The sequence below is a fragment of the Mesoplodon bidens genome (assembly GCF_964165515.1).
Source record: "Mesoplodon bidens genome assembly, chromosome: 4".
Classification (NCBI taxonomy): Eukaryota; Metazoa; Chordata; class Mammalia; order Artiodactyla; family Ziphiidae; genus Mesoplodon; species Mesoplodon bidens.
The window spans coordinates 77,465,032-77,485,807 of record NC_138160.1 but is presented as its reverse complement, the minus strand read 5'-3'; the positions used below and the strand labels follow the sequence as shown (position 1 = coordinate 77,485,807).

General features: G+C 34.7%; 1 protein-coding gene across 3 annotated transcripts in view; it reads left to right on the top strand.

The window, feature by feature from the left end:
* KIAA0825 overlaps window positions 1-20,776 on the top strand; it is a 407,300-nt gene that overhangs the window by 74,848 nt on the left and 311,676 nt on the right. For all 3 annotated transcript variants that reach the window (XM_081233566.1, XM_081233568.1, XM_081233567.1), the window contains exons 5-6: window positions 6,887-7,055; window positions 10,107-10,776. In XM_081233566.1, the coding sequence (XP_081089692.1) occupies window positions 6,887-7,055; window positions 10,107-10,776 (839 nt within the window). The remainder of the gene's footprint in view (window positions 1-6,886; window positions 7,056-10,106; window positions 10,777-20,776) is intronic.

The window sequence follows — 20,776 nt, the reverse complement described above, 5'->3', positions numbered from 1 at the left end:
TCATATCAGATAAAATAGACTTTAAAGTAAAGAATGTTACAAAAGACAAGGAAAGACACTACATAATGATCAAGGGATCAATCCAAAAAGAAGATAGAACAATTATAAATATATATGCACCCAACATAGGAGCACTTCAAAACATAAGGCAACTGCTAACAGCTATAAAAGAGGAAATCGACAGTAACACAATAATAGTGGGGGACTTTAACACCTCACTTACACCAATGGACAGATCATGCAAAATGAAAATAAATAAGGAAACACAAGCTTTAAATGACACAATAGACCAGATAGATTTAATTGATAATTATAAGACATTGCATCCAAAAAAGCAGATTACACTTTCTTCTCAAGTGCACACAGAACATTCTCCAGGATAGATCACATCTTGGGTCACAAATCAAGCCTCAGTAAAGTTCAGAAAATTGAAATGATATCAAGCATCTTTTCTGACCACAACGCTATTAGATTAGAAATGAATTACAGGGGAAAAAAACCATAAAAATCACAAACACATGGAGGCTAAATTCTACGTTACTAAATAACCAAGAGATCACTGAAGAAATCAAGAGGAAATCAGAAAATACCTAGAGACAAATGACAATGAAAACACGACGATCCAAAACCTATGGAATGCAGCAAAAGCAGTTCTAAGAGGGAATCTTATAGTTATACAAGCCTACCTCAAGAAACAAGAAAAATCTCAAATAAATAATCTAACCTTACACCTAAAGGAACTAGAGAAAGAAGAACAAACAAAAGTTAGCAGAAGGAAAGAAATCATAAAGATCAGAGCAGAAATAAATGAAATAGAAACAAAGAAAACAATAGCAAAGAACAATAAAACTAAAAGCTGGTTCTTTGAGAAGATAAACAAAATTGATAAAACATTAGCCAGACTCATGAAGAAAAAGAGGGAGAGGAGTCAAATCAGTAAAATTAGAAATGAAACAGGAGAAGTTAACAACAGACACCGCAGAAATACAAAGCGTCCTAAGAGACTACTACAAGCAACTCTATGCCAATAAAATGGACAACCTGGAAGATATGGACAAATTCTTAGAAAGGTATAACCTTCCAAGACTGAACCAGGAAGAAATAGAAAATATGAACAGACCAATCACAAGCACTGAAATTGAGACTGTGATTAAAAATCTTCCAACAAATAAAAGTCCAGGACCAGATGGCTTCACAGGTGAATTGTATCAAACATTTAGAGAACATCTATCACCCATCCTTCTCAAACTCTTCCAAAAAATTGCAGAGGAAGGAACACTCCCAAACTCATTCTATGAGGCCACCATCACCCCGATACCAAAACCAGACAAAGATACTACAAAAAAAGAAAACTACAGGCCAATATCACTGATGAACATAGATGCAAAAATCCTCAACAAAATACTAGCAAACAGAATCCAACAACACATTAAAAGGATCATACACCATGATCAAGTGGGTTTTATCCCAGGATGCAAGGATTCTTCAGTATACGCAAATCAACCAGTGTGATACACCATGTTAACAAATTGAAGAATAAAAACCATATGATCATCTCAATAGATGCAGAACAAGCTTTTGACAAAATTCAACACCCATTTATGATAAAAACTCCCCAGAAAGTGGGCATAGAGGGAACCTACCTCAACCTAATAAAGGCCATATACAACAAACCCACAGGAAACATCATTCTCAATGGTGAAAAACTGAAAGCATTTCCTCTAAGATCAGGAAAAAGACAAGGATGTCCATTCTCACCACTGTTATTCAACATAGTTTTGGAAGTCCTAGCCACGGCAATCAGAGAAGAAAAAGAAATAAAAGGAATACAAATTGGAAAAGAAGAAGTAAAACTGTCACTGTTTGTAGATGACATGATACTATACATAGAGAATCCTAAAAATGTCACCAGAAAATGACTAGAGCTAATCAATGAATTTGGTAAAGTTGCAGGATACAGAATAATGCACAGAAATCTCTTGCATTCCTATACACTAATGATGAAAAATCTGAAAGAGGAATTAAGGAAACACTCCCATTTACCATTGCAAGAAAAAGAATAAAATACCTAGGAATAAACCTACTTAGGGAGACAAAAGATCTGTATGCAGAAAATTATAAGACCCTGATGAAAGAAATTAAAGATGATACAAAGAGATGGAGAGATATACCATGTTCTTGGATTGGAAGAATCAATATTGTGAAAATGACTCTACTACCCAAAGCAATCTACAGATTCAATGCAATCCCTATCAAATTACCACTGGCATTTTTTTCAGAACTAGAACAAAAAGTCTTAAAATTTGTATGGAGACAAAGAAGACCCCGAATACCCAAAGCAGTCTTGAGGGAAAAAAGTGGAACTGGAGGAATCAGACTCCCTGACATCAGACTATACTTCAAAGCTACAGTAATCAAGACAATATGGTACTGGCACAAAAACAGAAACATAGATCAATGGAACAAGATAGAAAGCCCAGAGATAAACCCACACACGTATGGTCAACTAATCTATGAGAAAGGAGGTAAGGATATACAATGGAGAAAAGACAGTCTCTTCAATAAGTGGTGCTGGGAAAACTGGACAGCTACATGTAAAAGAATGAAATGAAAACACTCCCTAACACCATACACAAAAATAAACTTAAAATGGATTAAAGACCTAAATGTAAGACCGGACACTATAAAACTCTTAGAGGAAAGCATAGGAAGAACAGTCTTTGACATAAATTACAGCAAGATCTTTTTTGATCCACCATCTCAAGTAATGGAAATAAAAACAAAAATAAACAAATGGGACCTAATGAAACTTCAAAGCTTTTGCACAGCAAAGGAAACCGTAAACAAGACGAAAAGACAACCCTCAGAATGGGAGAAAATATTTGCAAACGAATCAACGGACAAAGAATTAATCTCCAAAATATATAAACAAGGGCTTCCCTGGTGGCGCAGTGGTTGAGAGTCCGCCTGCCGATGCAGGGGACATGGGTTCGTGCCCCGGTCCGGGAAGGTCCCACGTGCCGCGGAGCGGCTAGGCCTGAGAGCCATGGCCGCTGAGCCTGCACGTCTGGAGCCTGTGCTCCGCAGCTGGAGGCCACAGCAGTGAGAAGCCCTAGTACCGCAAAAAAAAAAAAAAATATATATATATATATATATATATATATAAACAGCTCATGCAGCTTAATATTAAAGAAACATACAATCCAATCCAAAAATGGATCAAAGACCTAAATAGACATTTCTCCAAAGAAGACATACAGATGGCCAAGAAGCACATGAAAAGCTGCTCAACATCACTATTTATTAGATAAATGCAAATCAAAACTACAATGAGGTATCACACCAGTTAGAATGGGCATCATCAGAAAATCTACAAATAACAAATGCTGGAGAGGGTGTGGAGAAAAGGGAACCCTCTTGCACTGTTTGTGGGAATGTAAATTTTATCAGCCACTATGGAGAACAGTATGGAGGTCACTTAAAAAACTAAAAATAGAATTACCATATGATCCAGCAATCCCACTACAGGGCATATACCCAGAGAAAGCCATAATTCAAAAAGACACATGCACCCCAATGTTCATTGCAGCACTATTTACAGTAGCCAGGACATGGAAGCAACCTATATGTCCATCGACAGACGAATGGATAAAGAAGTTGTGGTTCATATATACAATGGAATATTACTCAGCCATAAAAAGAAACAAAAATGCGTCATTTGTAGAGATGTGGATGGATCTAGAGACTGCCATACAGAGTGAAGTAAGTCAGAAAGAGAAAAACAAATATCGTATATTAACACATGTATGTGGAACCTAGAAAAATTGTACAGATGAAGTGGTTTGCAGGGCAGAAGTTGAGACACAGATGTAGAGAACAGACGTATGGACACCAAGGGGGGAAATCCACGGGAGGGGTGGGGATGGTGGTGTGCTGAATTGGGCGATTGGGATTGACATGTATACACTGATGTGTATAAAATTGATGACTTATAAGAACCTGCAGTATAAAAAAATAAAATTAAATTAAAAAATTAAAATAAAATAAAATACTGTATTAGTTTCAGGTTTACATCACAGTGATTCAGCATTTTTATAGATTGTACTCCTTTTCCAGCACATTTCTTTACACTTTTACTACATATTTTTATAATCCTGAACAACATGTAGGATCATATGGTATGTTTTCAAACTACTGTATGGTTTGTATTCATTTACACCTTTTTCCCTCTCAACATTACATTTTTTAGATTCATCTATGTTGATAACTGTATTTCTAGTTTATTTTCATGACTATTTCACTGAATGAATATAACTATTCTCCTATTGATGGACATTTAGGCTATTTTCAATGGTTTTAATATTACAAATAAAGTTAAGAATATGCTTTTATAAAGTCCTTGCTAAGCCAACTAATGGTGTAAATTTGGGGATTTAAACTGTTTAGGGCAGAGATTCTACATCTACATTAGACTTTTGCCATTTTTGGTTAATAAATGTGCTAACTGGATTTCTATTTGCCGAATTACCTTGGTTATGTTTTCATGACTGACCTTGTTTCTAAAGAAAATTAGAAGCAACTTACAGTAAAACAAAAAACACTTAAACCAGAATAAAGAGAAGTATCATGTTATTTCTGAAAAGCTAGATCAAGATCTTGCATCATTTAAGTCTGAGGATATATATAGACCTCCTCCCACCCAAGATCACCATCTCCATCAGCAATGTTACTACACATATGTGAAAATAATGTTACCTTTTAGATGTTGAAAATTATTTTTTAAATTAATTTTGACTTCAGTTAAAGAAGATAAATTGCCAAACTGATATTCATCTTAAATTTTGAAAATATTCATTTTGAATATAATCAGGGGATAAATCTCTAGACTTCAGACTTTTAAAGTAAGATGTATAGACAGTGGTGAACGGCAGAATGACAAGATATTTAGCCACATAAAAACAAAATCAGGTACAGGTGAATTCTGTCATTTTAAAACTTGCGACAAAATGATTTTAAAAGCCATTTCAACTGTCTTAGTTTGTATCAATGAGGGAGGTCCTCTGAAATGCAACTACTCAATCCCTTTATCAGTGTTTGGACCAATTACTAGAATATCTTGCTCTCTCAAGGCTTTACTCTATTTATAAGTTGTAGTTATTGGCCTCTACCCAGATTCACATGTTAGAGATTAGCCTAAAAGCTGAGTCTTGATTGAAATAGATTTAGGTAGACTAACGGCTCAGCCTTTCCAATTCACATTGCTGTAATCTATTAGGTTTGACTGAGTGAGACACAGGAGGATGCTATAATAAGAACCTTTGATAACCAGTCCCTAGAGTCAAGGTATGTGCTTTGGGCATCGTGTTTCTCAGTCCATAGATGTGCTTACGTAAATTAAGAAAATATATGCCAATCTTGTGTCAGACTTAGAACTGGAATTCCTGAGTAAGACTGTCTCATCAGGAAACTGAGTGGCCTGTGGCCTAAGGAGGTATTGTTTTTCTTGCAAGTTCTTTGTTTTCATGAAAAGTCTCTTTGATTCTCAGAATGTATTTGTTTCAAGGTAATTTAGTTTGAATTCGCTCATGCTCAGAAGTCTCCTGAAAATTTTTCCTTAAAGTTTTACAGTGTATGTTTTATATGCAACCAATACCTTATATGAATTTCGAAGAAGAGAATTTCATATGACATCAATTTTAATCATCAGAGCTTGGTTTCCAAAGCCTCCGTGTTTCTATCACATGGAATCGATAATTAATAGCAATGATATTTTCAAAACAGTAGTAACCTTTTTAGTAACAGATGTTTCTTAATACTATTAAGAGGCAAATGCATAACTTGTCAGTTTGGGGTGAAGAGATTCAGCTTCAAAATAATTTTCCTGTTTATAAGCTTTCTTGCAGTTTAGATATGCTGCCATCAGGTGGTAGTAATATGTCATATCCATGTGGCTCCACAGATGACATTATGCTTAAGGTCACCAGTTTACTCCACAAAGATTTATGATAATTAATGCACAGATTTTTAAATGAAAATTAAAATAAAATAGTGCATCTTTTTAGTTTCAGAGCTAAGGATACTTTTAACGGAATTTTTTAAACATATATATTGGAGGATGCAGTTGGGCATGTTTTCTCTGTTTATTTATTTATTTGTAAATGAAGAATTTCATCTTACGCCTTCAAAAAATTTAGAAAATATAGAAATGTAAAATTAAAAACACCAAATTTCCTCACCCAGGGATAATTGCTATTAACCTTTTGTTTCATTTCCTTCCAGTCTTTTTTTTAACATGCCATCTTTAGCATGTTTTGGGGTTTTTTTTTTTGGAGTAGAGTTTGATGGCAGGAAAAGGTACTTAGCTGTAGTAACAGTGTATATATAGCATGTATGTTTTACAACTTTTAAATTTATAAGTTTTTTGTACCTTTTGTGATTTCTTAATATTGCACTGATTGAGGTTTTCCATAATTTATGTAGTCATTCACATAATAGTATATAGTGTATGTTTCTGATTTCGGTCATCAAGAATATTTTATCTCTGTCTTCCATCCACTGCTTGCTTATCAAGAGGATCATTATTTCATTGCATCTATATTTGATTTTTGATTTAACACAAAAGAACTTCTAATTCATCTTTGAGTAGCTAGATATGTTTCCTCTATTGCATTTGAATTGAAATGGCCAGAAAATTTGAGCTTTCAGTTTTCAATTATGAATGAAAATGTATAGTTTCTTTGTTACTATTTTCATATATGGATGTTTTATAATTTTGTAAATTGTATGCCACCGGGTACTGCATATAAACATTTCAGGATCTGTGATATTATGAGACAGAACCATTACCTACTTCCCACCAAAATAATTTTTCTTTTCTTTTTTATAGCATAGAACACTGCATTAAAGAAATACAGTCTGAAGTTAACAAACAATGTCCAGATGTGCAGCTACAAACAACAACTGATTGTTTTGAATGGCTAAATAATTATAATTTTAATTCATCCAAGTCACCATCCATTCCCCATGGAGACATGATAAAATTTCTCAAAACACTGGTAAAAAAAAAAATAGAATCTTTGTTTTAACAGTGGAGTGGGGTGGGTGAACATGGAATACATTTCATTCAATTTCTGTACGTAAATATTTATTCCATTGACCATATTAGCCCACCATATCTAGGGATTAGGGTTTGTGTTTTGTTTCTATATCCTTAGTGGAATCCAGTGAGCTATGTGTTTTTATTTTTCACTATGATTTTTATAATAAAATGAGGTTTTACATAAATGGGCATTAAACATTATAATTCCTGAGGGATTTGTGGTGTGATGTATACCATATCAACACCACAAAATGTACTGAAATGTACCACGATTGTCTATCAGAAAAGTTGGTATCTATTACATTTTGTGTCCCTTCACAACTACTCATTTTCTTGTGCTCATTACTAAGCACAATAAGATCATCATCAGTTGTATCTATTAAGTAGCCTTGTCCATTATTCCCTTCATCCCCAACCTGCAGGCATATCCAGTTCTTTTCAATCAAGGCAGCAATTTATAGGACACTGTTAATTGATGGAGAATTATTACATTCGTCATTCTTGGATACTGACCACCCTCTATGTTAGAGAGGTTTTTGTAGCCTTCAATAAGAAATACTTATGTTATTACACCTGTATCTACAAGGGTAGCTAGCTTCCAAAAACTAGAGAAACAGCACAATTGTTAGAAAACAGGATTTCTGTAGCTACGGTTTTAATTTAATTTAGGGAAAAAAGGCACTGTTTTTGTGTAAACATCAAACATTGACTAAGGCAGATGCGGAAAATATCTTGAGGTTGTATATGGCTTAGGATGACAGAATCAGATGAAAAATTTTTTGGCTATTGTTATTATTGCAGGTGTCTCTTTAATGTTTACAAAGTAATAAAAGAAAGAGAAAGGAAGATTATGTGCCCTGAAGGCTTATTCTTTTAAGAAAATCCTCTCACCCATTATCTCTTGAAGGTGGAGCCTTGAAGAATAAATATGGATATAGTTATTCCTTTAATTTCTATTAAGAGCCATGTGTAATGAATTTCATTAATATTGATATAATAATGCTTTCTCATTTAATTAAAAGCAAAAGCTTTTAATTATCTTTTAATCTGTCACACATAAGTCATTCTCTATTCACTGCAGGGCAAAGGCCGCCTTAGTTTTGCTCAAATTCATTAGACTGATAGGCGTCTTCCAGACCTAGCTGTTTTAACATAATTGATCATGTTATTTTGAGAAAAGAACCACATTATTAAAACAGATCCAGATTAAAACGACCTTGTCAAGTTTTTACATGCTGAAAGTGTCAATCTTGACAGAACTTTTTTCATACATCTATTTTTTTCCATAGAAAGTTTTTATTTATTAATTATCTAACAAAATAAGAAACAGAGGTTCTCATTATGGCAGTTGTATGAAGTCATTTTCAAAATTTAAGCAATCATACTTAACACATGTTCACATGTTTTAAATCTATCATTCTTTAAATGTTTGCTTGATCAAATATTTACAGTTATTGACTGATTTAAAGAAACCCAAGTCTGAGGCACTCATATGACCAGTTTGCTCTATAGAATTTACCATAATGCTGGTGTTCTGGACTCTATCTAAGCACATTTATTTTCCAGAAGTATCAAAAGAACTAAATAAAAAGGAAGAGAGAAAGTGGAGCTTCAGAAAAGTCAATTCACTTTTTGATTCTCTAGAGTGTAGTAGAAAGAACGTGGATGAGGAGAATGAAACCAGGCATCCATTCTTGGTTCTGTGCTTTATTATGTGTGACATTTGGAAAGTAACTTAAACACACTGTACTTTAGTGTCCTTATCTGTAAATTAGGGTTTTAAGTATCTATGTCACAGAGTTTTCATTATGAAGAAGTCAGAGACTGTATCAAAAAGTGCTTTTTATATAATAAACTACTACATAGATATTAGGTATTATTATTTATTACAGACAGAACATTAAATTAGAGATCACAATGCTTAGAATGACTGAGAGAGAGCCCTGGAATTTGTCTAGGAGTTGTTCATTTTTCTGAGTCACACATAATACCTTTGTCAATTGGTAATTTCCAAGCTGGCCTGATTTTATACAGCTTGAACCTTGCTTCCGTTGTTGTTGTTTTGTTTTGTTTTGTTTTGTTTTGTTTTTTAAATAATCAGCTTGTTGCTACTTAGAGAATATAAACTAATTTCAGTACTACCTGAAATAGACATAATTAGGAGAGTCAGCATGTAAGGAGAATTTGTGCATGTAATTCAAAGTCCAAAAACAAAGTAAATTTTTGTCCCTTTTCTATTCCTAATTACACCTACTATTGTTTCTGTCAGTTAACACAGAAAATATTAAAAAAAATTTTCTTACGGTTTGAGGAACAATTCTGAGAGTATTTTTTCCCATTTTGAGTTAGTTATTTCTTTGGAGAGAACTGAAATATTCTCAGATTACTTTCCAAAGTAAAATCTTTCTTAACAAGACTCTCAAAAAGGAATTTAAATGAAAGTTAAAGTCTTTAAATGTATTAACTTTTATTTCTCAGGATGGCAGCTATTAGTAACCCCTAGGCACATACTATGTTTAAAGGTCTCTGTTCTCTATGTTCATTTGGAGATGTATAATAATAAGTATACTCATTCAGGCATGAAAATTATCTACTAGGTATTAATTAGGGGCATGATCTTAAATTTATTTCATCTTAGGAGTACATTTCAGTCGATATTTTACTATAGATTTTTATTTAGAATTTTTAAGCTAAAGCTTCCATACAGCTCAGGTTATATCAGGAATGCATAACAATGAGGACTAAAAACTATGTGTCGAGAAATCTAATTGAAAAATTAGTTCATCACCTGGGCTTTACAAAATTTAACAGACCATAAAGATAATATTCTAAAATGTCTGAATAGATTAACTTTCAAATGCAAAAAGAAGTTTTTTTTGAAAACATCATAGTGTTGATTCTAAATTGAAATGAATTATTATGAAATTCTGTATGATTGTAGAAATCATTTTTTCCTGCTACTCTTATAGTTAATCACATTTCTAACATTATAATTTACTTTTATTAGCAAGATTTGTTGAAGAATGAACAAAATCAAGAAGAAATTGTATTGGATTTACTTTGGGACCTCTCCTGCCACAGCAGTGTTTCCTTCCCATCCACTCTAAGTGGAACATCTTTCCATTTCCTCTCTAGTACTTCTCTTCATTCTGTTGAAGATCATTCCTCTATGGATGTAAAGTCTATATGGGATGATATAAGACTACATCTTCGACGCTTCTTAGTGAGCAAATTACAAACCCACAATGAAATAAACAATTCACAGCAAAAAATTTTGTTGAAAAATCAATGCATACAACAACTCTTATTTCTGTATCCAGAATCAGAAGTTACAATCAAGTACCAAAACATACAGAATAAACTGTTGACTAAACTTCTGCAGAACTGTTTTCCTTCTTACAGCAAAGAAGCAAATTTAGACATAATGGCTGATGGATACCAAGGTACAATGCTTAAGTTATACTCAATGATAAAAGAGGATTTTAACACACTACGTGAAATTTTAGCTCCATCCTCAACAGTGAAATTCATTAAAGAAACTTACCTGGATACTGTTACAGAAGAAATGGCAAAATTTCTTGAAAATTTTTGTGAGCTGCAGTTCAAAGAAAGTGCTGTCCGTGTGATTAAAACAAGCAAGAGCTCCAGCAGGCATAGAGGAGCAGTGCATGCTTTGGGTTAGTGATTTTTTAAATTTCTGTTTGGTTTAACTTAAACCTTTTGATATCTTTAATTTTCTTTTTTTTTTTAGAATTTTATTTGTTTATTTTTATACAGCAGTTTCTTATTAGTTATCTATTTTATACATATTAGTGTATACATGTCAATCCCCGTCTCCCAATTCATCCCACCACCACCACCACCACCGTCCCCCCCCCCCCCGCCGCTTCCCCACCTTGGTGTCCATACGTTTGTTCTCTACATCTGTGTCTCTATTTCTGCCCTGCAAACCAGTTCATCTGTACCATTTTTCTAGGTTCCACATATATGTGTTAATATATGATATTTGTTTTTCTCTTTCTGACTTACTTCACTCTGTATGACAGTCTCTAGATCCATCCACATCTCTACAAATGACCCAATTTTGTTTCTTTTTATGGCTGAGTAATATTCCATTGTACATATGTACCACATCTTCTTTATCCATTCATCTGTCGATGGGCATTTAGGTTGCTCCCATGACCTGGCTATTGTAAATAGTGCTGCAATGAACATTGGGGTGCATGTGTCTTTTTGAATTATGGTTTTCTCAGTATATGCCCAGTAGTGAGACTGCTGGGTCATGTGGTCGTTCTATTTTTAGTTTTTTTAAGGAACCTCCATGCTGTTCTCCATGGTGGCTGTATCAGTCTACATTCTCACCAACAGTGCAAGAGGGTTCTCTTTTCTCCACACCCTCTCCAGTATTGATATCTTTAATTTTCTAACTTTTCTATTTGGTTAAACTTAATTACAAATTTGAAAATAAATCAGAAAATAAATGTTCTGAAATTCTCCACTACACATTTCTCTTATGCATTTCTTTTTCTGTAAGTAGAGTAATAGAAGTGTGTTCTTTTCTGTCATTTAAATTATTATTATTATTTTTAATTAATTAATTTATTTTTGCTGTGTTGGGTCTTCGTTTCTGTGCAAGGGCTTTCTCTAGTTGTGGCAAGCGGGGGCCACTCTTCATCGCAGTGCGCAGGCCTCTCAGTATCGCGGCCTCTCTCGTTGCAGAGCACGGGCTCCAGCTGCGCAGGCTCAGTAGTTGTGGCTCACAGGCCCAGTTGCCCCGCGGCATGTGGGATCCTCCCAGACCAGGGCTTGAACCCGTGTTCCCTGCATTGGCAGGCAGATTCTCAACCACTGCGCCACCAGGGAAGCATTATTAAGTAAAAAGAATTGTTGAACACTTGTTGAAATTTTTATTAATGAAAATTGGAAGTTTAAAATTGTAATATTTTAGTCAGCCAATGCCAATATGGCCCTATTATGAAATACTAATTATAAAATTCTATATTATAATTGGTTATGGAAGCATAGCATTAACTACAGCTGATTTTTAAAGTTCCCCTAATGTTGTTCCTACAAGAATATATATAATAAAAGAGGATTTGAAGATTCCTAATTTTATTCAAAAGATAAAAGATAAAAGAATCTATTATGATATAATAAATTTTTCTTGTCATCATTTTAATTTCCTACCAGTGAAGAAAAATTAAGGTAAAAAATGATTATTTTGAAAATTATGATTACTCATGCTTTACATAGAATGCTGAGGTATGTTTCTAAATATGTTCATAAAGTATATTTTTTAATTATTTGAAAATTATCATTTGGTGAATTGCTATTTTTGAATTTATGATCATTTCATAAAAATTTCCATAGCTCACTATATTTTTACCTACCTTCCTTAATAAAATACCACAATACCAAATTGCTCTGGTATATGAATATGAATCTATTATATGAATATGATATATGAATTTTCAAATAATTTAATGTTTTGTCTTAGAATTTTTATTTTCTTCAGGAAGCTGTGTCACATCACAGAACAGAGGTGCATCAGCCATGTTTAAGTTACAGCAGAATACAAAATCAGTGAATTTAGGAACAAAGTAAATAGATTTTCATTTTAATTATTACATAAATTTTAAATGCATTTTCATAAGTGTACTTATTTTCTATAATTTTTATGTCCTCTCAAAAAGTTTATGCTTACTTGTAAAGTACTTTCAACATGAAAGTTTTATATGTGCTAAATATAGTTTAGTTTATACCAGAAGAAAAGATCCATACGGTTAAAAATATGTGTAAATTGCTATGGAGTCTTTAGGGCTGATATTGAGGTGTTTTCCCTTTTGTGAGAGAGAACTATGTGCGTTGGCATTTACACCAAAATTTGAAGCACTTTCCACAAGTCCAAGTGCACTGATCTTTCTCAAGCTGCTTTGTCTGAACTTCGGTATAAATCACTTGTTAAATGAATGCTTTCCGTGTGCCAAGCACTGTACTAAGTGCATCCCTTTCCTTATTATCCCAATTTGATAAACAAAGAAAGAAGCTTAGAAAGATTAACTTGCCTTGAGTCACTTGCCCAAAGTCAGGATTCACATGTAGATCTCTATGTCTTCAAGACCCATGTTCTTAACCACCATGCTGTTGGGTCTTGTCTCAAAGTGTAAAATTAAATTCTTTGTCACTCATAAAAGAAATTTCAAACAGCACTGTTCAAGTGGGCTGCCTGAAAATCAGTTCCATTCTGCTATATTGAGTACCTGCCACAGGCAAGGCATTTAGCAGCTACCGTGTTTAAGGTTTCTAAGCTAGACATGGTAAAGGGAAGAAAACTGAGTAACTGCTGTTAATGCTGTGTGAGAACTCCTAAACTAACTCTTAACAGAGCAATCATATTTTCCACTAATATTTTGCCCAATGACCAAATTTTATTTATTAAGGAAATACAGTTTGAGATTAGCAAAATAATAATAATAATTTATAAATACTTAATAAAATTTATAATTTATATTCCTATTTGAATAAAATCTAGATTGGCTTGAATGGGTTGTATATTGTCTTTAGTATATGTTTACACTCACCAAGTCTTCGATTTTTTTTTTTTTTTTTTTTGGCTGCATTGGGTCTTCGTTGCTGCACGCAGGCTCTCTAGTTATGGCGAGCAGGGGCTACTCTTCGTTGTGGTGCGCTGTCTTCTCATTGCGGTGGCTTCTCTTGTTGCAGAGCATGGGCTCTAGGCACCGGGGCTTCAGTAGTTGTGGCATGCGGGCTCTAGAGGGCAGGCTCAGTAGTTGTGGTGCATGGGCTTAGTTGCTCCACAGCATGTGGGATCTTCCCGGACCAGGGCTCAAACCCGTGTCCCCTGCATTGGCAGGCGGATTCTTAACCACTGTGCCACTAGGGAAGCCCAAGTCTTCGATATTTTGCCTGAAACTCTAGACATTCCTTAAGTAACAAGAGTTAGCATTTACTGGGTCAGACATTGCAGCACATTATTTCATTTAGTCCTTCTAACCACCCAACAAGGTAGGTACCCTTATTTATCTCTATTATATAGTGAGAAAACTAAGGCATAGAGATATTAAGTAATTTGGTCAAGGTTACAAAGTAAAGCCAGGATATAAACTCAGGTCTGTCTGACTGCAATGCTCTGACTAAAACTGTGCTCTACTGCCTAAAAGAACAGGACGGAAATAGCTCATTCCATTAAGAACACTGTTGTGAATCCTCTGTATGCTAAATCTACTTTAGTGTTGTCACTGTTTTACTTTCCCCTAAACTATCCCACAGTCTTCTCATTCGAAGACTTCATAATGCTTATTTTGTGATCTACTGAGATATCTTAAGCAGACCTTGTATATACACTAGTCTCTTTTTTCCAGCCTTATTGAGATATAATTGACATATAACACTGTTTAAGATGTACAACATGTTGATTTGTACCCTTAATGTTTGTACACTTAATACTTCAAAACGATTACCACCATAGTATTAGCTAATATCTCCATCATGTCACATAATTACCATTACTTTTGTGTGGTGAGAACACTTAAGATTTACTTTCTTAGCAACTTTCAAGTATGTAATACATTATTATTACTATAATCACAATGCTGGCATTAGATCCCCAGAAATTTTAAATCTTCTAACTGGAACTTTGTACCCTTTGACCAATATCTCCTCATTTCCTCCATCCCCCATCCCCTGGTAACTACCTTAATACTCTGTTTCTGTGAGTTTAGTTTTTTTAGATTTCACATATAAGTGATATCATATAGTATATGTCTATCTCTGTCTGACTTATTTCACTTAGCATAATGCCTTCAAAGTCCATCCATGTTGTTGCAAATTGCAGATTTCCTTCTTTCTCATGGCTGAATTATAGTCCATTTTATCTATTTCAATCTCCCATATTCTTTATACATTCATTCATAAATGGACACTTAGGATATTTCCTTATCTTGGCTATTGGGAATAATGCTGCAACAAACATGGGGGTGCAGATATCTCCTTGATATCTTGTTTTCATTTCCTTTAGATATATTCCAGAAGTGGGATTGCTGATGGTGGTTCTATTTTTAATTTTTTTTTTTTTTTTTTTTTTTTGCGGTACGCGGGCCTCTCACTGTTGTGGCCTCTCCCGTTGCAGAGCACAGGCTCCAGACGTGCAGGCTCAGCAGCCATGGCTCACGGGCCGCCGCTCAGCGGCATGTGGGATCTTCCCGGACTGGGGCACGAACCCGCGTCCCCTGCATCGGCAGGCGGACTCTCAACCACTGCGCCACCAGGGAAGCCCTATTTTTAATTTTTTGTGGAACCTCCATACTGTTTTCTGCAGTTGCTGTACCAATTTGTATTCCCACCAGCAGTGCACATGGGTTCCCTTTTCTCTACATCCTCACCAATGCTTGTTATCTCTTGCCTTTTTGATGATAGCCACGTATAAGGTGATATCTCATTGTGGTTTTGGTTTGCATTTCTCTGATGATTAGTGACCTTGAGCATCTTTTCATGTACCTGTTGGCCATCTGTATGTCTTCTTTGGAAAAATGTGTATTCAGGTCCTCTGCCCATTATTTAATCGGATTTTGTTGTTGTTGTTACCGAATTGTATGAGTTCTTTATGTATTTTGTATATTGATCCCTTACTAAATATATGGTTTGCAAATATTTTCTCCCTATCATAGATTTTTTCAGTTTGTTGATAGTTTCTTTTGCTGTGCACAAGCTTTTCAGTTTGATATAGTCCCATTTATTAATTTTTGCTTTTGTTGCTTATGCCTTTGGTATTATATCCGAAAAATCATTGCCAAGACCAACATTAAGGAGCTTTTCCCCTATGTTTTCTTCTAGGAGTTTTATGGTTTCAGGTCTAAGGTTTAAGTCTTTTATCCATTTTGAGTTAATGTTTGTATATGTTGTAAGATATGGTTCAGTTTCATTCTTCTTCATGTGTTATCCACTTTTCCCAACACCATTTATTTAACCCTTTCCCCAATGAGTATTCTTAGTCCCCTTGTCAAATACTAGTTGACCATATATGCAAGGGTTTATTTCTGGGTTCTCAGTTCTGTTCTGTTGGTCTATGTGTCTATTTTTATGTTTTGATATTTGAAGAAAATGGTGAAATAATGTTATAATGTAAATATTATAGACTCTTTGTGATTTGGTGATATATTCTAGAAAAGAATAATATGATTTTTACGGATACTCTTTTAAGTGATTAAGTCATCAAATTACTCTTACTTTTAAAATTGTATTTTCTTTGGATGTAAGAAAAGATATTGCTACTTTTCTCAGTGCTTGAAAAAGAGGATTGTTTATGTGTAGTAAATTTTAGTTAGATAAATTCTCTGTATTTTAATATGAAACGATGCAATTAGGAGATTTCAATCATAGGATAAATGTCATGGTCCCCTGTATATCTTACTCTGAATTTTTCTTGAGGTTATTGTTAGCTTGAAAGGGAAAGACTTGAGTGTATGATACATGCCTTTGAGTATTTGGAAGGTTTCTAAAGATCTCCCGTGGGTGAGAGGTTGAAACTTGGTGGCCTCTACCCCTTCCCTCTCCCAGTTCCTTGATATTTTGTTTAAGTAAGATTGGGGGTAGGGGAAACAGAATCCCTCTGGGGATGAAAAGATCCTTTAGAGTAAAGAAGACGCTCAAGCCCAGATAAAGGCAGAATTTTGACTAAGGAGGCACAAATCACAATTGGAAAGTAGGCCAGTCAAAATCACCCTAATTTCTCTTCTACTCCTCAAGTAGCTCTGACTAGCTGAGTGATGATCTCAGGGAAATGTAAAGAAGTATATTGAGGCCAGCATGCAAAGTGTGTACAGAAAGAAGCATTTGTATGGTATTGCTACAGAAGAGACCAAGCCTCCTAGAAGGATACCACATCTCTTGACCCTATTGTGCTCCTGAGACAGAGGTGAAGATCTCCATTAGATCTCTGATGTCAATCATGCTTGTTGTTTTCTAACCCCACACTAGTAGAAGCTGAAATTTCAAGTAATACAAAACAGTAATGGGGAAAAAATTCCTAAAAGAAAGTTATATCTTTATTCAGTTATCACAAATTCCTTTAAAGTAATAGTACAATTTCAGGGTTTTTTGTTGTAGCGTTGTTGAAAATACTAGTAAATGATATTGTTGATTAGCTTTTTTTCCCCACTGTTTTATCATACTTGTTATTCTTTCATGAAATACTGGTATATTCCTTGTTTACAAGTACTTGCTCTCAGAAGGTGAAAAGTACAGGTATCAGGAGTCAAGGGTGCTCGTCTTGAATCTCCTACCCCCTTGTTTTTGTGACCTTAGACAAGTCATTTAACCTCTTCATATCGTTCTAATTGATAAAATGAAAGGGTTATATTAGATAATATCTAAGCTTTAACTCTAAACTTATTCTGACTCTGTGATGTGGAAATCATTCCACAACCAGATTTTTTATACCTACAATTTGTCATTGGAAACTGTCACATTTATTTTCTTTGCTGACTGACAGTACAGATATATTAGCTGTCTAAGTGTGTGGCTTTGTATGCCACTGTAACAAATACAAAACTGCCCTTTAGATCTTCATCTGTGTGATTTTTCCTCCCCAAGTGAAACTTGAAAATAACAGTATGGAAAGTGCCCACTTCCTACAGTTGCATTTTTAATGAGGATGGGAGGGTGAAGAGGGGAGTCCGTGATTAAGCAAAAACAGAAAGTAGAGTCTCCTTCCAGCTGACATCTGAAGCTATCCCTAGAAATTCTTTTTTGGGTTTCCCCTGTGATCCTACAACCAACTGTTTTTGTTTTGTTTTATTTTTTGTTTCAAATTTTTTTCTAGTAGCATTTTAAATCAGATCATTGAAAATTAAGATCACAGGCAAGAACTGGAAATACAATATTATTTTGTATTGTTGATTGAAAAGAAATTCATATGCCTTTTCTCTGGCATGTATTTAAAGTAGGCAAAGCAGGGATTTAAGACTTGTGTTTTTTCCTGGGGAAGAACCAGCTCATTTCTGCAATGCTATAGATAGTAGGTATGGACTAAAAACTTTTTCTCAGAAAGTGTCTCTGTATCCATACAAACCCTTCTGTAAGTAAGAACAAAATGAAAACCTCAGAATTAGGACTATAAAGCATGGAAGAGTGAGTGATCTTTTCCTAAGAGTCTGTGGGTAAGAATTTCATGAGCCATATGAAAACAATTGTACATGTTAAACTTATGTAAATAATTTTAGTATTTTTTTCAGCATGTAAAGAAAGTCAAACGTGATTTGGGTTTTGGCATAATTGATTCTAAAGCCTTCCCTTCCGCAAGTTCGGTTACATGTCATGTTCAGAGCCTTCTTGAGGCTTCTCCTAGAATGTGCTAGGACATTCATGCCATCAATAGAGAGAACGGGCTTGTATTCCCTTTTTCTGAGCCTGGAGGATGTTCTGTACTGATTCCTTTCTGTACTGTCTGTCTCTCTATAGTAGAAGTACACAGGGTGATCCATCAAGGTGAGGGTGAAAATTAGAACTATTTAGTTTTATTTCATCCTTTATATAAGAGGCAGGACAGGACAAATTTTTCATGCCATTTAAAGTAGTGTTTTCTGTGTTAAAAGTCATTCCCAGCCATTCTGATTCTTGAGTTTTTTTTTTTTTTTTTTTTTTTTTGCCGTACGCGGGCCTCCCACTGCTGTGGCCTCTCCACTTGCAGAGCACAGGCTCCGGACGCGCAGGTTCAGCGGCCATGGCTCACGGGCCCAGCCGCTCCACGGCATGTGGGATCTTCCCAGACCGGGGCACGAACCCACGTCCCCTGCATCGGCAGGCGGACTCTCAACCACTGCACCACCAGGGAAGCCCTGATTCTTGAGTTTTGGTAAGGCACAAATAGCTTAGGCTCTATTTTGCACTAAAAACCTGAATAAAGTATATACTTTGCAAAGGATGCTACTCAGAACATGAATTCACCATTAATTTTTGTTAATATTTTCTCATTGATCATCTTCATTTTTCCTTGTTATCTATTTACAAATATATAAAGTTAGTTATATAATAGATACTGTTTTTTAGGTCCTTTTAATTTGCCATGCACCATGCTAAGCACTTTATGCACTGATACACCATTTGATTCTTACAAACATCTCTGAAAATTTGGATATTATCCCTCCTTTATAGTTGCAGAAACTGAGGTTGGATAAGTTAGAGATCTTTCCCAAAGTTCCACTGCTAGGTTGTACCTCGACTGGGATTCAAATCCATTTCTGAATTATGACCAAGCCTATTCTCTTAAATACTGTCTTTTTTTCTCTTGCTAAATGAAATCCCTTTCAAGATCAGGAACCCTTTTATAATTTGAAGAGTAATTCCCATGAGCCACAGATCCTGATTTTTGTGTTGGACTTTCTGGAATTGTAACACATATATTTATTCTCTACATATAAAATTAAACAACCTTGGATTTTAGAAGCAACTATGATAGTAATAGAGTGCAAAGCTACATCACTGGATTTTCTGCTTGGGAAAAATTTGGAAAGGAAAAAAAAATCCAAGACTTTCCATCTAACACATGAAAAGGAAAATAATAATGTTAATTTTTTACTTAATATAAAAAAATGTCTAGAAGAGGCTCTCATTTTATTCCTAGAGAAGCAGGTAATCTGCTTACATGTAAGGCTTTTGCCAGAGTTAAGCTAAAAGTAATTAAGTTACTGAAATAGTTGAAGCAATTATTGCTAGGTTTAAGATCCTTTTTACGATTAATTAATAATAATCCTACATGTTAGCGATATGTTTGCAAGATGCTTCCACATTTTGGGTTTTTTTATTTAATTTATATTTGCTCCACCACCAGTCTGAAATTAGGCAGTGCAGCAACTCCAGTTCTTGTTTTATGGGTGACAAAAACTACGGCATTTTGGCTGATTAACAAATCAAGTTGGAGACGGAACTAAGAGTAGAAGTGTCTTCCCACTATACCTCAGTGCCTCATAAGAAAATAAACGAAAAGTCTCACACTAGAATTTTTTCCCTAAGGAGTTGATGGCGTATTTAAATTCTTCCTACTAAAGGTTGTATCATCTGTGAAAATTATCTATTTGATTAAAAACTATGAGAAAAATGACTGGATGTGTATGAGGGGAGGGTGTATGTTACGTGGTTGGGTAGATATGTAGTATTATGCATATGCACACATATCTTTATTTACCTAAAATGTTTTTCTGCTGCATGGCTCTATTCTTCTGACCCCATTATTCACCATTAAATGTTCAGAGGCCTCTGAATCTTTGTTTTAAAGACACTAAAGCAACAAAGGTGGAAAGTATATTACCTAAAAGATAAAGTGGATGTAGTTTAGTTTGGGTAATATTTTTGCTTCCGTGCAGCAACAATTAGCAAACGCTAAATTGCACTCAATTATTGAGTCCTTAGAACACCTGTGTGTTCTTCCTAAAGGTGGAAAGAATATTTTACTAGCCACATTCTCTAGTTATGACATTCAAAAACTAAGGATGGTAGATAAAAATGACTTACTGGTTTCTCATGAGGGGTCATAAGTCAGCTTGAGATTTATATTCCTTATTAACCATTCAGTAACAGTTTTAAAAATTAAAAAGATTAAAATACTGAGATTTTAAAACCCTTATTTTTTAACTTGGAAAAAGAAATTGTCTAGTTAAAAAT